At 45.5% G+C, this 17,340-nt stretch overlaps 1 protein-coding gene across 5 annotated transcripts in view; it reads right to left on the reverse strand.

Annotated features, from left to right (window-relative positions):
- The window catches only part of URB1 (URB1 ribosome biogenesis homolog), a 65,088-nt gene that overhangs the window by 47,284 nt on the left and 464 nt on the right, over nt 1-17,340 (reverse strand). For 2 of the 5 annotated variants that reach the window (XM_079921644.1, XM_079921641.1), the window contains exons 2-8: nt 14,875-15,014; nt 14,003-14,154; nt 13,000-13,132; nt 8,365-8,461; nt 6,280-6,365; nt 4,603-4,728; nt 2,570-2,694 (exon numbers count right to left, since the gene is read on the reverse strand). In XM_079921644.1, coding sequence (XP_079777770.1) covers nt 2,570-2,694; nt 4,603-4,728; nt 6,280-6,365; nt 8,365-8,461; nt 13,000-13,132; nt 14,003-14,154; nt 14,875-15,014 — 859 coding nt within the window. Of the gene's footprint in view, nt 1-2,569; nt 2,695-4,602; nt 4,729-6,279; nt 6,366-6,749; nt 8,287-8,364; nt 8,462-12,999; nt 13,133-14,002; nt 14,155-14,834; nt 15,015-17,340 lie in introns of those variants that run through there. The other 3 variants (XM_079921642.1, XM_079921643.1, XM_079921645.1) reach the window with 3 other exon arrangements.

Consider the following 17,340-nt stretch of genomic DNA (forward strand, 5'->3'; position numbering starts at 1 on the left):
AAAAAAAAAAAAAAAAAAAAAAACTGAATTTAGAGTATAATTTTGATCAGAAAGCTATCCTTTAAAAAGCTTACAATTCTTAATAGGAAAATATCATGAGCAAAACATAGTTTGTGCTTTCAAATGCATGGAATGTTAAATTTGCAAAGAGTGGGACTTCCCTGGGGGTCCAGTGGTAAAGAATCCACCTTACAGTGCAGTGGACATGGGTTCGATCCCTGGTCAGAGAACTTAGATCCCACATGCCACGGGGCAACTAAGCCCATGTGCCACAACTACTGAGCTCGCATGCCTCAACTAGAGAGCTCACGTGCCGCAAACTACAGAGCCCACGTGCCCTGGAGCCTGCGCCACAACTAGAGAAGAGAAAACCCAGACGCCGCAACTAGAGAAAAGCCCGCGTGCCGCAATGAAAGATCCTGCGTGCCGCAACTAAGACCTGACGCAGCCAAAAATAAATTAAAAAAAAAAAAGGTTTACCTAGAAACTTAAAAAAAAAAATTTGCGGAGAGTGCCAAAAATACTAGACACACACACAATTTTAATGAACGATGTAATAAAATGAATAGCATTTAATTCAGCGTTTGCAACACGTGCCAGGCACTGCTCGAGGCAGTTACCACACACTGCCTCTCTCTGAGGTGGGCACTAATTGTATTCCCTTTTTACAGATGAGGCAACATTGGCAGAGAGGAGCAGTAACCCGCTGAGGTCTCAGAGGCACTCCAGAAACTGTTCTCTGAACCTCCACAGTAAGGCTCAGCAGGCTCTGGCCCACCACCTGCCTTTGTCAATAAAGCTTTATTGGAACACAGTTACACCCATTTGTTTATTTACAGCATGGCTGCTCGGGTACCACAATGGCACGGCTGAGTGGCCACACTAGGGGCTGTATGGCACACCAACCCTAAAATACTCACTATCTGGACCTTTAGAGAAAGTTTGCCAACCCTTGCCTACACTGCGATGCCTCGCTTTCAATGCCTACTGTGTGCCACGCAGGCACACAGGGATTCAAAACAGACGAGTCTCTGTTCTCACCAATTCTTGCCTATTGGGTAATGAACAAGCAAATAAATAAATATGCAAGATGGTGATAAGTCACCATCAGACGCAAGGGCCAGGCGAAAGGACAGTGACAGTGGAAGGACTGTCTCAGAAGAGGGTGCCAGGGAAGGCCTCTGTGACGTGGCGACATCTGCACAGAGACCTGCAGGAAACGCGGGAGCTTTACGACCACTGGGAAAGGAGGCATTTCAATTTTCTCAAAGCTTTCCATTAACACCCCACAAACAAAACTCCCTTCCTTTCTCCTAAGCACAAACATTTGTCTTTTGCCCGTGGCTGAAAAGATTTTACATAAACCATAGCTTATTTAAACACAACCACTAGTTGATTCAATATGCTCATTAAATGATCATCTATTTTATGGGTCTCCTTAATAGGGAAAAAGAGCCTTTTTAGCATGGTGTTATATTACATTAAGACTCAAAAAGTCTGCTCTTACATTTCAGCAGAAAACAAGCTTACTCTCACTGATGAGAGAAAAGCTACAACATCACCAAAACAAAATTAAAAGAAAAAGGAATGACGGCAAGTTAACTCATAATAATCACAGAATCAAAACAAGTTCAAAGCCACAAGCAGGGAAAAAAATCCCCACCAAATTAATCCCATTATGAGGGATCAGTCATCTTCTGACTGGTTGAAACCGAATCAAACCATCTCTATCCTTATAATAAAATGTCAAGGGGGTAAAACTAAGGGTCATTCATAATGACCAGAAAATATGTCCCATGTTCTTAATTGTCAAATGGGAAAAAAGCAGGTTAATGAACAATATACCTAACAGCAGGCCGTTCTGGTTTAAATATTAATAACGTGGATATGCATTATAGGTCTAGGACTCTAAAGAGAAAGTCCAAAAGAACATAATCTAAATCACTAGCTGTGGACTTTGTTTCCTTACTGATGAAATGTTATCATAATGGTGAAATATGAAATAAAACGTAAAAACAAAACTGTGAAATCCCAACTCATCAGCAGCTGACCCCGAGGAGACGAGGGCTGTGTAGCTGTCACGAGTGTGGGCTGGGAACCAGATCTCCTAGGTTCCAGTCTGAGCTCTGCCACTTTCAGGGTGAGCGGCCTGCCCTCTGTGGGCCCATCTTCCTCATCTGCAAAACTGGGGTAGCAATGGTACCCACCTAGGACTGCAGGGAGGCATGAGAGGGCACCCCATCTCTGGGAAGGAGGAGGTAACAGAATTATTCTCAGATCCAGCTGACACACAGCTGCCGGGTGAACACGCACAGCACCTTCCCGGGTGAGACACCTCACACCGTGTGTCTGCATCAACTGCTACCCTGAGACTCTGCCCCGAGGGCACACAATGAACAGGAGCCCTCTGGGTCCTATTCTGAGTTCATCCCTAAAATGAGTCAGATAACGCCTACAATGCTAGTTCTCACCCACTACAGCTCCGTTATTTAACAGATTTCCACTGTAAGTCACGGATGTGATGACCTGAGAACTCACACTCGGGATTCACACGGGCGTTGCACTTTACCTGCCGAAGGTACCAAGAGACGCGTCATAAAAATTAATCCCATGCTTGAGCGAACAGCAGAGATCCATCAGGAAGTTATGAACAAGCTCCCTCACCATGGTTTTCCCTGCGTCTTCAGCAGAAGTCTACGAGAGTTTCAAAGAAATTCAGTGAAAATCCCAAGTTCATAAGTCTTACGAACAACTACAGGGTAAAAACTGGACACTATCACATGCCTAATGGCAACTTAGAAAACATTTTGTGTAATTCAAAAACAAAAAACCCCACCGAAAAACAGAAACACCAATCAAAATTTAAAAATACTCTTATATGTGGAATCTAAACAAAATAAATAAATAAAACAATAACAATTTTTTAAAAAAGCTCACAGATACAGAGAGCAGATTAGTGGCTGCCAGAAGTGGGGGTCAAGGGGGTGGGAAAAACGGGTCAACTGCGGTTTTCTGTTTGTTTGTTTTTTACTTTAAATAAATTGAATTTAAAATGTTCTTTTTAAAGTTGAACAAACAGGGAGTTGCTGGAACAACAAGAAACTACAGATAACTTGAGATTTTCTGTCATTTGTTACTGTTTCCAAGCACTTCACAATAATCCTTACAGCAGCCCCGTGAGGCTGGCAGGGCAAACATGATGACACCCATCTCACGAATGAGCAAACTGTGGGTGAGACAGCTGAAGTCATCACTGAGTGAGGAAGTACACAGCACATCAGTATTAGGATCCCCAGCACTAAAGATTCTCTGTTTACAGCATATGCTTTAAATAGAACATTTTTTCTAAGCTTTTTCTTGCTTCTGCATTGTGATACTGCGACAGAAGAAATAAATATTTGGTCATCGTCTCCAGTTCCTGGCACAGAGCTCCTAAATCCCTCAGAATCTCCTAGGTGATAGGGGCATCTTTCATTCTAATGAGGCAACTCTTAATGGGCCCCAGGAGAGCTTCAGGATGGGGTCTGGATGCCAGAGTGGAACCCGTAATGAGAGCATCACTTAATTCCCTGATTCTGAATGTCCTCACCTATAAAATAGAACCATTAAAAAAAAAAAAACTCGGGACTTCCCTGGCGCTCCAGTGGTTAGGACTCCGCGCTTTCACTGCCTTGGGCCCGGCTTCCGTCCCGGGTCGGGGAACTAAGATCCCGCAAGCCACGAGGCATGGCCAAAAAAAAACAAAAAAAAACTCTTAAGAGGAGCAAGTTTAAACCTGTATTTTTAAACAAGCTTATGAATGACTTAATTTCTCTTGCTCTTTTGAATAAAATTCCACATTTGGGAGTGTTTTTATTAAGCCCCTGAGGCTTCCTGGTTATAGAACGTACAAAACGTGTCCAAAACAAGAGGACATAGGCAAGTCGTGGAGATAAAAGGAAGCAAAACAGTGGGCTCTTGAGAGGTAAAGTATCATAGAGTTAACAGGAAGCCTGAGCCTTCATGACTCTGGCCAAGTCCATGTTCAGAAACACCCTGAGGAAACTCAAAATGAGGAGAATTAAAAAGTTCACTGGCTTTGGGTCCATGCGAGAGCAACTGTTCTAATTTAGCACTTGTTACAAAGTCAACTCCACATGTCAGTAGGTGAGGAAACTGAGGCTCCCTAGGTACTTAGGATCCTGAAGTAGAAGCAACAGGCCTTGAAACTCCAACTGCTGGAAAAGTGTGAAAAGAATGGATGGGAGAGGAGAGGTAAGTGAGGCGGGAGAGGTAGTAGGGATCAACCCTGTACGTCTACTCTGCAAGCTGTAGGGAAAATTCAGATGCCACACAGCTAAAGGGAATGATGGTTTTCACATTTAAAAAAAAAGTCTAATATCATGATACCTCAGAGATTAGAAAAAAATCTTATTGTAAAAAAAAAAATTTTTTTTTAAATCATATTGCATCTGAGTTGGGAATTAACATAACCACAAGCCAAAAGAAACATCAAATGGGGGACTTTCTTGAAGGCAGGCGTATGTGTAGATTCTTCAGTGTCCCGGCTCTGGGTATCACACACTAACAGTGAGGCCAAGCGAGAGCCAAAAACGACTGTACCTCAACGTTCTCCAGGCTCACGTCGACAATCCCCTTCCAGCTGTACAGAGACGCGATGTGGTTCAGTACTTGCCCGGTAAAGAAACGCACCTTCTGGGTTTTTGTGATATTTTTATTGTGAACTACCTAAAAACAAAAAAACAAATGAATTTCAAGGAAGTTGATTTTTAAAATCGTGTTTATTGGATTTCGTCATTATAAAAATAATGTAGGCCTGTGGCAAAATATTTAGCCAGAAAAAGAAAGAACGTAAAGAGAAAATTTCACCGGTATTGCCACCACCCTAGGATACTCACAGCCCACATTTGGGTACATTTCCCTTCCGCCTCCCTGTCCCCATCAACCACACAAAACATACGTGCGTATGTGTTAGGTTCTTGTTGGGGTGGGGTTTTTTTGGCTTCTTTGAGAATATACTTAATTATAGTTTTGTGCTTGCTTCTACTTAATGCAGCATGGGCTGTCTCCACATCATTAAAAATTCCTTTAGAACATCACTTTGGGGGCTGAACATCATTCTATCCTATGAGCGACTATAACTTATTTAACCATTTCCCAGGTGTGTATAATTAGGTTGCTTCCAAACTCTGGCTATGACTAGCAGCATCCTTGTACAAAGCCTGCCCTGCATCCCTGACTCTGGACTTGGAATTGCGGCATCAGTTTTCAGCTCCACACAAACCCACCCCCCCAGCTCATATCTCTGAGAGTTTATGTATTTCAAATACGTTCCCCGGGTGATTCTGTGGCAATCCCATCCCTCACTCCAGGTGTACAAACACGTTTAAAACCTCTGACACATACTGCTAGACCTGCTGTCTTCCAGAGGGGTTGCAACACTTCCTCCAGGAAAGTACCTGACTCAAAGCATCTTTGCTGACACTGAATATCATTGTTTTGAAAAGTCACTGCCAATTTGGTAGGTGCAAAGACCTGTACCTCATTACTTGCACTGCTTTGAATCAGGGTTTCTCAACCTCAGCACTACTGACATTTTGGGCCAAGTAACTGTTGTGAGGGGCTGTCTTGCGCACTGTAGGATGTTGAGCAGTATCCCTGGTCTCTACTCACCAGATGTCAGTTGCATTTCTCCAGTTATGGCAACCAAAAATTGCCAAATGGCCCATGGAGGGCAGAACCGCGCCCGGCTGAGAAGCACTAAATGCTATGCTGATTAGCCATTTTTACGTGGGCTGCCAGTTCACGGCCTTTTGACAACTATTTATGTTGGGAGGATCATTGAGTTTTTCTAACTGATCATTTAAGGGGCTTCTGTATCAAAGACAGTTATCCTTTCAGCAAGTTTTAAAATTTCTGTAAGATACATGTGAAAGGCAGAACATGCAAGATGACACAAAATAACATTTTGCCAGGTGAGTAAACGAAGAAGAGTTGTATTTACAGCTCAGTTACCCCAGTGGCTTCCTGTGAAATAGCGGGGAGCAGGGAGCAGCTTTTCTCCTGTTGCGATGAAACAGCAGCCTCGCCTGAACTGAAGTGGTGGCTTCAGTGCCTGCACCCTTCAGGACTGGCTCATCACCACCAAGTTTCTGCTTAAGAAACGGCTTCCCATTCAACCTATACAACAACCCATATAACCTACGATGTCATAGCTCTAAAGTCCTGTAAAACACTGGAGCAAACAAATGATAGGAACATTGATCACCAAAAACGTACCTTCGTTTTCAGTGTGGATAACAAAATATTGATGGTAGAGATCCTATCTTCCTTCATGCCTGAGCTAAAGATGCAAGGAATAAATTCTGAAAGTAAAAGTTTCAAAGCATTAGACTCAAAAATACTTTGAATGAGAACCGATGAGAGACCATTACTGCTTAAAATGTTTGTTTGCTGTACCATTCTTAAAATGGTACAGCAAACAATGCCATTTACTTGCCTTTTTTTTGTTTTTTAAGTTTTGTCTTTTTTAATTATACAAGTTCACAGTAGGAAAAACTATTTTTGTGTCATAGGAAATAAATATCTGAAGGCAAAACAATGACTGAACCATTAAAGTTCAATAGTTCCTTTAGTTCTGTTTTACTTTCCTTTTCTCATTAACTTTGGTAAAGTTAATTTAATACTGACGGTTTGAAAGAGAACGTATTGTACGATTACAGTTTTCCAAAGTTTCTCTCTTCGCTTACACTTGCTCAGAGATGTACTTAAAGTGACGGTCGTCACTTTACTGATTGGTGGTAGAACTTGCTTTCTCTTCATACTTTTGGGATCACCAAGGACTCAGCCTCCACGGCTTGAAGCTGTATCATTACTAACATACTGGTGAAAAGCAGCAAAGCAATTACAATTTCTCTTCCTCCATACATGCTTAATGGGCACACATAACTTCTACAAAAGCAAATTCATTATTCTTAGAAAAAAAAAATCAGAAAATACCAGACAGAAATTTAAGATCAACCATAACTCCACTACCCAAAAGTTAACACTGTTGATGTCTGGGTTACCAGTTAACTGTTAACCTTCTGACATATCCATATTCTGTTAAACTTAACTTTTAGTAAAATGGGATCACACTTTACCAGTTTTATAACTGAGTTTACACCCAATCCTATATCCTTAAAAAATCTGACATCTATATATATATTTCTACATCACTGTTAATAGCTGCATTCCTCCTTGTGACCAGCCCTCAATTTGCTCAATCCCTTGCTGGTGGGTAGTTAGGAGGAGTCCAATTTTCAGCTAATAAGAAAAAATGTCCCCTAACAAAACCTCTGCTCACATCCTTAACTATTTCCTTAGTATAAATGACTAGATGCGGAATGGCTGGACCAGCCCAACTGCCCTGCAGGAACTTTAACAGAAGTGCATCCCTGCCCCTTTAGCAGCATGGATGGATAAGCCCAAATCAGTGTCCTTTATTTAATAAATGGCCAGACGCCAAGAAGACCCAGAAGGATTCTGAAGAAACGCCCGGCCCTGGTTGCAGAGGGCATCCCACACGGGCCCGGCAACGAGCAGGACGTGTCCACTGCACCACGCGAAGGAAGCATCGCCTCCAAGGGGCCGCTACCCAGACCAGGGCGACGACACCCCGGGAGCAGGACCCGCACCTGCTCGTAAATGGTCTCTGCAGCTCGTTCCGGAGGGGGCTCTGGGCTCCCTCGCTGGGGGAGGTGGGGGAAGGGCTGGCGGCCCCACGCTGTCCCTCCCCCGACAAGTGCCTGGGTCCCAGCCGGGACACCGGCTCCTCATCCCAGACAGGGCGTGATCCCGGCGGATCTTACTGGACAACTGTCCTGTCCGCGCTGCCATTCACAGTCTTGATAAAACACAAGTAGCCCTAATAGATTAAACTACGCCAAGCCTCGCTCTAGAGACACTGGCATCAGAAGGTGGTACTGTTGGAATTCTCTGAAGCTCTACTACTAATATTCTGGTAACACGAGGCATTTTTTAAAAACACAATTACTAAGAAAAGCAGGGTAGCCCCGGCTATGAATCCATGTACTTTCTGGAACCATAAAGCCTCCTTTGTCTGCATGAGTCTCTGAAGTGTGCACGTCTCCTTTGCTAGGCCCGCTCAGTAGCCAGCTAGCGAAACAGGGATATCTCTGTCCGCACTGACCAGCGGTATCAGAACCGCGCTGACCAAAGTCTTGCGCCACACACACCCTTTACCCTAGTGTACACGGCAGCTGCAGAGGCTGCAGACTTTTATTAACCTGCAAAATGCTCTGTGGTAGGTTTTTCAAAACAATCACAGGCAGGCTGTGCCCCGAGACAAAGAGACACACCTACCTTTCAACTCCAGCACTTGTGCGACTGTGCTATCGTCGCCTGCGATCAGGAAGGAAAGAGCGAACTGAATGTAGGCCAGCCGGACGTCGTGCACTCCCTGGGGGCAAAGGAGACCCGCAGGTCACGTGCATATCCACACACACACACACACACACACACACACCCCAGGGAAGTAGGGATACGCAGCAGGCACGCCCCGCCCGTCCCAGTATCACAGAGGCCTCCCGGGCTTGTGCCATTAGCGGGTCTAAGTCTAAAACCACTGGTCATCTCTTTATGTAAACAAAGGGTTTTTTTCTTTGCTCTCTCCCCTCTATTTCTCCTTCTCTTTCAAACTCTCTCTAAATACAGAAGTACAGGTCTCCCCTTCCCCGACTGTAATATATACACACTTTTAGTTCCTGGATCACTTTGGTACAGAGCAGAAGACTCTCAGCCTGTCTGGATATGACCTACTCTCGTGTAATGAAACAATACATCTATGTTTCTGAAAATCCAGAGATGATGGAAAGGCTAGTGCTGATTCTGATGAGACATCAATGAGGTGACGTCTGGCTTTTATATTATAAATTTATATTATAAATTACAGATGCTGTCTCATTACAAACCCACCATGGCCTTCCCAGGACTGCAATCTGCACTGTCCCGCAGGCATCAGCCACTACCCAGGAGAGCATCCTCAGTGAGGGCCCAAAGGCCATGACCAACAGACAACACCTCAGGGGAAACCACTAGGGCCACCTGATCAGTTTTCCCTCCCAGTAACTTTAAGACAAACCTGTGTCTCACATTCCTTTTTTACACCCAAAGAACCCACAGCATATGATCATGCAGGTCTCGTCAGCTGGACCAGAACTAGCACATATGCTCAGATCCTCCACTGCTTACACCGAAAACTTTTCCCTATTTCAGTTATTCCAAAGGTACTTTAATTTGATGACAAGAAGTAAGTGAACATCACGGAGAATCACTGCCCCGAATGCCTGAAAAAACTAAAGAGTCTCCGCCTTCCAAGAGTCCCATTCCACTTAGTAGTGGCAGCAGAGGTGGGGGCAGTAGTGATGATGATGATGATGATGGTGATGATGGTGATGATGGTGATGGTGGTGATGATGGTGATGATAGTGATGATGATGGTGATGATATCAATAACGTTCACTGAGCACTTACTATGTGCCAGATACTATGTCAGACGCTACACATCTGTTATCTCATTTACTCCTTATAACGATCTGAGGTACAGATGCCCACAATACCCATTTTACAGATGGGAAAACTGAGGTTTTAAAAACTTCATCTAAGGTTACATAACTACTAAGTGAGTAAGTACTGGAACTGGAATGATACGAAATACCTGTACAAACACACTGCTTCATGCCCAACTTCACATCTGCCTACAGAGAAGTTCCTTCTTCTCGGGGGTCCCATGGCATTTTTGTTCCACTTTTTCTCAAGGTGCAAGGACCGTAGTTGGCACCATTTAGGCCTCTATGTATTTAATTAATTCTGTCTTGTTTTATTGGATATGTTTCTTCTGGAGAAAAGAACGAGCACCCGACCCCTGGTCTGTAACATCCGGGTGGAGGCCTTGCTCGTTCCTCGTACTGATGGAGTTTATCTCCAACCACGCCACAGAACACACGTCAGCAAGACCTTACAAGATCAATGCTGCTTTATTCCAAATACACTAAGAGCCCCAAACTACCCTCCTGCTCTGGGGACCAGCCTGTGGGCCTCTTCACAATATGGACTTTGGGTACAACGATGGCTGAAGTCTTGAAAGTGAGCTGCACTCCTCAGATTGTCAGCAACGCTCCAGGGCTTCACTCACCAACTCGATGTTAATAAAACACCAGTTACACTCAAGACGCCATAACTCAGGCTGAGAGGATGCAAAGGTGACTCAGGCACTGCCCCTGTCCTCAGGAAGCTTAAAGTAACAACTGCTCCCAAGCCATCCAGACGTCTCACCGTTCAAACAAACGTGTCACCTAATTCAAGCACAGTTAACTTGTTATCCTGGTCTACGTACACCTTACATTTCAAAAGAATTCTGGCAAAATGCTAAAACTTGCCTTATAAAATTAAATTAGGTTTGATCCTTTCCCAGAGAGTAGGAAAGGTTCCACAAGTTTTAAGGTTTTTTTCCTCCACTGAAGTACTGGGAGTCAGGGCCCTGGAATGTGGGCCCCAACCTGTCCTTGCAGGTCTTTCTGTCCTGCGCAAACACAGCAGAGTTGGACCAGATCCTCTCAGGGGGGCCTCCAGCGATGGATTCTGAACTGAAACAGAGGTTAGTTCTCACCTGCTGGCATCCATCTCGTATATCCCAGAGAACCCCAAATTTCAGATTCCTGACATTGTGGAGAACAAAACCCCCGAGACATAGCCCCTGCCCCTCTCCAGCAGCCACCACCAGGCCTCTCCACCTGACCACAGCCCCTCACTGCCCCGGAGCCTCCACCTTCCACCTCCAGCAAACTCCATCAAAGGCAAGAAGGCCACACGCCTACTCTTCATTCCTACCCTGTGAATTCACAGGGTGATTATCCCAGGAAGGAAACATCCTGAACTCTATGGCTTGTTCTGCAAAACACTGTCTAAAATAGACCAAAACATATTTGGTAAAACTGTTCTTGGCACAGGACTTTTAACAATGCTTTCTTTGGATGAAAAAATATTCCTAATCCTCTTTCTTCATGAAGCTTTACTAAGTCCCTCCGAAATGTTAAAAACACTCAAAAAAATTTATCTCCCAGCTTCTTCAATAACTAAATGGCATTAAAAAAAAAAAAGAAAAAGGTGGGGAAGAGGCAGAAAACTCAAAGAAATGAAGAGATTTAAGAAGGATATCAACCAACACAATGTGCGGCTCTTGTTTGGACCCTGATTGGAACCACGAAGTGTAAAGACGTTTCTGAGATAGTCGGGGGAAGCTGAGGCCAGCCTGGGCACTAGATGATGTTGAGAAATTATTAATGGTGTTAGGTACAATGATGGCACCGTGGTTTTGTTGTCTAAAATGTTCTTTCTGTTAGAGACACACACTGAAATATTGACGGCGAAATATATGTGGGATGTGCTGTAATAGACTGCCCCCAAACAACCCAAAAGGTGGGAGGGGTGACAGGGTCCGAAGCTGGATGACACGTACGTGGGAATTCATTGTGTCCCGTTCTCTATTTTTGAATGTCCCTGATATTTCTCATACTAGAAAAATTTTTTAATGTCTAGAAACCATTTCCTACAATATACAGAGTATCAAAGATACTTGATATAAATGATTAAAGGAAGTAAAAACACTTTCATTTCAACAACAACTCCCGTTTCACAGATCAAGAGAGATGTAGAATAACTTGCGAGGCCCTGAGATGAAGCAGCACATGTGCCGTCCTGCAGCTGGATCCAGGCCGGGAAGCCCAGCCTGGGCTCTCCCACACTGTGTCCTGGCGACTGGCCTGTCCACTGACATGTACTTTACTTAGATGGCTGGGCTGGCTGAGGTCAAGACACGGGGTGGGAAAGGGAAGGGATTCTGACAGGTAATTACTGCCAGGCTGATTGCCAGGGAAGACCAAAGAGCCATGATATCTGCCCTAGCGTGCAAACAGCACACACATTCCTTTTATTAGATACGCACTTGGACGCCAGGAGCCATCACTCATTAAATGGAACTTTTGACACATTAATCGTAGTATCCATGAAACCTGGAATTTTTTCCTCAGAGAAAACCTTATTCATAACCGAGGAAAACCCTCAGCACTGTTGTTACCATGATTAACCTTCAGTCTACTACCTGGCAACGCAGAAACTCTTAACCCCCGGGAAGCGCTGGAGAACAAGGTGACGCCTGGCTGCAGGTCACTTATTCTAACGTGGCTCCTCCACCTGGGCAGACCGGGGTGGGCCTCTGTGGCCTGGTCCTGGTGCTCAGGAAGAGGGCGTGCAGCACGGAGCCTGGGCGGCTGTGGCACTGCCACCGGGGCACCAGCGGGGAGAGTGGACGCACAGACAGAAGAGGCGCTTCGGCAGCCTACAGCTGGCACACGTCGGGCGGATGCCCTTGCACCAGCCTACGAGTCCTGAAACGCGTACTTTTTCCTCAAGAACCTTTCCAAACCCCAGTGAAACTTCTGGAGCCACCAGGGAACTTTTTTTTTAACAGCTCTCCTGAAAACCAAGCATTCTCTCCGGCACAAGCCAGCCCCTACTCATTATAAGACTTATAATTGGGAGACGCAAGAAACATAGTAAAAAGCCATAAACGTCGTCTTTGATGAGGTCACTGCCTTGGCCTCCCAAGGCTTTTCTACAAAGTGGATGGAACCCGCATGGGAGGACCAGGCCACCACCAGGGCCTCACCACGAGGCGCATGGAGACCGTTTCCACTGCTCTGTGAAGATGCTCACAAGCTACATCACCCTCACAGGCCAGGAAGGCACTGCGATGCTGAGCCCCCAGAGAAGCTGGTGTCGGACGTCCCTGTCACTCGGGCTCTGCAGGCGACCGGACCCTCACCGCCAGCCGGGAGGGAGGCCTCCCGCCCCATCCACGCGAGGACCAAGGCCAGAGAGAGGAGGACACGTGAAACACTTTGGCCCCCTCAAAGGGAAAGGACGCTCGGCACTCCTCACCTTTGAATCCCTCTTGGTCACCAGCGTGTACAAGGTCTTTTTATTCAAATCGAAATGGCTGCAGACGTCCCTGGCAGCCTCTGGACCCTGGGTCACCATGGCGGCCATCAGGTTCAGGCAGGCTCGAGCCATCCTGTTCAGAGACAAGAAGGAAAGCAGGAGTGTCAGGACAGCAGAAACACAAAGCCACCCCCCGAGAAGCAGCTGCACACTTGGCTGTGTGGTCTGCTACCCCCAAACCAGAAAACGGAAGGAAGGAGACATGCAGACACACTCTTTCTTTAAAAAAAACCCTCAGGAAATCTTCAAAGGAAGCTAAAAATCTGAGTTTGAGTAGGATCTAAGAACACAAAAGGCAAGGTCAGAAGAAGATGGCCGCGTCTGTGTCCAGTCAACGGTCATGTATCTGGACCCACATCACCCCTGCCTTTGCAGGGCACGGCGAACACTTCCGCACAGTGGGCATCCCCAAATGCGAGCTCCTGGCTGCCTTCCCATCCTGCAGTTACCCCAAATTCACGGTTACTGAGCACCTACTACATACTAGGCACCGTTTAGGTGCTGGGAGGATGGCGTTTTACAGGACGGGCAAGGCCTCCACCCGCAGGTACCCAGAATTCTAGGGGAGGGAGACAGCGAGTCAAGACGTCGATTACGGCACACGTACAGCTGTGGATGCAGCGGCCACAGAGGGCCTCCCTGAGACGACACCTCTGCAAAGCCCTGAAGGCGGAGAGGGAGGGTGCCCGTGAGGACCTCGGGGAAGAGCTGTCGGGACAAAAGAACAGGCAGCTTGAAGGAGGTCTCCCAAGACAGCAGGGAGAGCAGCAGGGCAGAAGGAGAGGGCCCGGTCAACAGAAGGAGGGGCAGAGCCACAGTCTTGATGGCCCTGGAAGCTGCTCCGCTCTGTTTGTGAGTGGAGGAAAGGTCAAGGGCACTTGTGGGGCGCGCAAGGCAGACCAAGCCCAAGGCTAGTCCTGCCACGGAAAGGCGGGCAGCTCACCTGTAACCCGAGGCATACAGGGACTCACAGATGAGCTTCATGTGGTTATTCATTAGCTTTTTCACGATGTTGGTCCCCACCACGTGAAAATGGGAAAGGTCACTGGCTGTCCGCAATAATATGGCCTCGAAAACTTGAAATATTAAAAGCATCTGCAAAGACAGAACCGAAATGCTTACGAACCATCTCCTTTCTTTTCCTCTTCTACATATGTTTTCCTCTAGTCTTAGCCACAGCCACCTGCAGGTTTAAAACCTTCAACTTGCAGGATGACGCCTACCCAGATCCCAAGGCAAACACAGGGATCTGCCAGGCCCCAGGCTCTGGAATCAGTCTTGTTCCAATAGTCTAGCTAAATAGAGAGAGGCTTGCTTACAATTAAACCAAATGAAATCAAAAGAGAAATTTCTGCTACTGATTCAGCCTCCCTGCTTTGGGGGTATTCAGGTCTACAGCCGTACAGCAATAATCCCGAGATTTCAACAGGTTCATAAATATCCCAAGTTTTGAACCTCTTTGGAACCAGAAAACAACAGCTCAATATATGTCTGTACCTGTGACACACAGTCTTTACCTATTTCCCTTTTGTTAAAGCAAACCACGGTGAGACTAAGTGGATCTAGATTAAGAATCTATGATCTTTCCTTCTGGTATTATTCACCACTAACAAGTTACTATTTTCCACTAAAATGCTTTCAAAGGTTATAATGCAAAAATGAATGTATCCCTACAGCACAGGCACAGAGCATCATTTTCTGTAGAAAGCTGGTAATGTCTTGGAAATTTATATCACATTTCTCTTCATCAAGCTTAACACAACAGTAGCATTAACTTTTTCTTCTCTCCATCAGGCCAGGTCAGAAATAGCATACTTCACTTTCAGGGCGCTTCTCCCCACTCAGGAGCTGGAAAATCTCTGCACACTCAACAGAAATCTTTATGTACCCCTCCACGACATCATACACATCTTCTCGTGGCAGCTTCTTGGCCGCAGAAACAAAGGCTTCCAAGGCTGAAATGAGAGTTAGGATCAAATGTGAACGAGGACAGTCTAGAAACAATCTCAGCCGCTACTGCAACAGAGGGAGATTTCAGCAGGAACATCCAGGTGACTGGAAGTGCCGCTTACTGAGATGGAGAACAGAGGAGCAGGGGGGAGACGGGGAGATCAAGAGTTAGGACACGGTCTTTCCTCCATCACCACTAAGTCATAGGCAACATCTTTCAAGGGCACTGGTTTAGAGCAGAACGCTTCCTGATGCAGGCATCCTCCCCGATGTTGATACTCATCCACTCCTGAGCACCCTCTGGGCCTTTGTCAATCTAACCCTGCTCTCCCCTCCTACCCACCCCTCCCCCACCACCATGAAGGGACTATATAATGGATAGAGAAAATGTGGGATATCTATACCTATATACAGAAATATATACAATGGAATATTATGCAGCCTTTAAAAAAGAAGGAGACTCTGCCTTTTGAGACAACATGTATGGACCCTGAGGGCATTAAGTGAAATAAGTCAGACAGGGAAAGACGAATGCTGTATGTTCTCACTTACATGTGGAATCTGAAAAAGCCAAACTCATAGAAATAGAGAGCAGAATGGAGGTTGCCAGGGACTGGGGGATGGGTAAAATGAGGAGATGTTGCTCACAGGGTATAAACTTATAGCTGTAAGACGCATAAGGTCCAACGAATCTAATGTACAGCATTGTGACTATAGTTAACAACACCGTATCATCTACTTCAAAGTTATTAAGAGAGTAGATCTTAAATGCTATCACCACAAAAAAGGTGGTAATTATATGAGGGGATGGAAGTGTCGACTAACCTTATTTGGGTAATGATTTCACGCTATACATGTGTATCAACTCACCACATTGTACACCTGACACTTACATATGCTATATGTTAATAATATCTCAATAAAGCTGGAAAAAACAAAACAAAACACAACAGAAAGAAAACCTTCCCTAACACCTGGATGAAAACAAAACCCTCTAACATTGATCAAATCCACTTCTCTGATGGTCCAGTGAGGTGATCCTACCACAGAAAGTTACGAGAACATATCAAAAGGGAGGGAGAATCCGAGACCAGATTCAAACACAAATCCAACAGAGCCTCACACAAGGGATTCACACTTTCACCCACTGCCTTCAGCCCTGCCACACCTCCCAACTCCTTCATCTGCACCCAGCACCTGTCAACCCTGGTTTCCTTCTGAAACCAGTTCAAATGCAGTGCCCCAAAGTACAGAGCTCTGGGCAAAACCACGAACGTGTCTAAGGTTACAATCCTTCAAATAATTAAACATGCTCTTTCTTCCACCAGAAAGTCTCCTATCCCTGTCCTTTAGAGGACTTGTGCTGGAACAGTCTGCACATGATTTTACGGATTGACATCTGCCTTTCCACTTGATCGTTCATAAGCTTCACGGTGGCAGGGCCCACGTGATTCTTACTCACCATTTTATCTCTACCCTACCAAATAACAACCCCTTGTAAATAATGAACAAATGAATGTATGAAATGTATAATTCTGTGCTACAGCAGGTATCATCTTCCTAGGACTGGCTAGCAGTTGCAGGTATCAAACGTTTAAAAACAAAATCTGTGGGGCTTCTGTGGTGGTGCAGTGGTTGAAGAGTCCACCTGCCGATGCAGGGGACACGGGTTCGTGCCCCGGTCCGGGAAGATCCCATATGCCGCGGAGCGGCTGGGCCCGTGAGCCATGGCCGCTGAGCCTGTGCGTCCGGAGCCTGTGCTCCGCAACGGGAGAGGCCACAACAGCGAGAGGTCCGTGTACCGCAAAAAAAAAAAAATAAAAATCTGTGGACGACAAACTGGAAACTGAGGGTATTCTGGCCATTAACTTAATAATTTTTCAGTTGAGAAAAACACTGTCACTGTTTCATTTTGACACAGTGCCAGTGTTCCACATACTAGCATATTCAATTGTGTTTTGTCCTTGTAAATTAAATACTTTCTAACGGATTACAAGGAGTTGTGATGGGTGGTCACACTTTTCAAAAAATGAAATTATAGAGTCTGCTTTATATCAGTCACTAGTCTAATCCGGGTCAACTGACAAGTCCTGTGGTGGCTTCATGTGATAGCTTATTACCTGTTATCGGGTCAGTGTGAGCGTTGGAGAATCAGAGCTACGGAAAACAGAGCTGACAGCCATGGTAGTAGCAAACCTGCTCACTGAACAGCCCCGAGATGACTCACCGGCAGGACTCCACAAATAATCTGCTGTGTGAATGAGTAGTACAGTTATTCACTTTCCTAGCAGTTGCAGTAAAGAATTTTAGAGCTTGCTGAGGGATGCTGTC

The sequence above is a fragment of the Stenella coeruleoalba genome (genome assembly GCF_951394435.1).
Source record: "Stenella coeruleoalba genome assembly, chromosome: 5".
In the NCBI taxonomy this organism is placed as follows: Eukaryota; Metazoa; Chordata; class Mammalia; order Artiodactyla; family Delphinidae; genus Stenella; species Stenella coeruleoalba.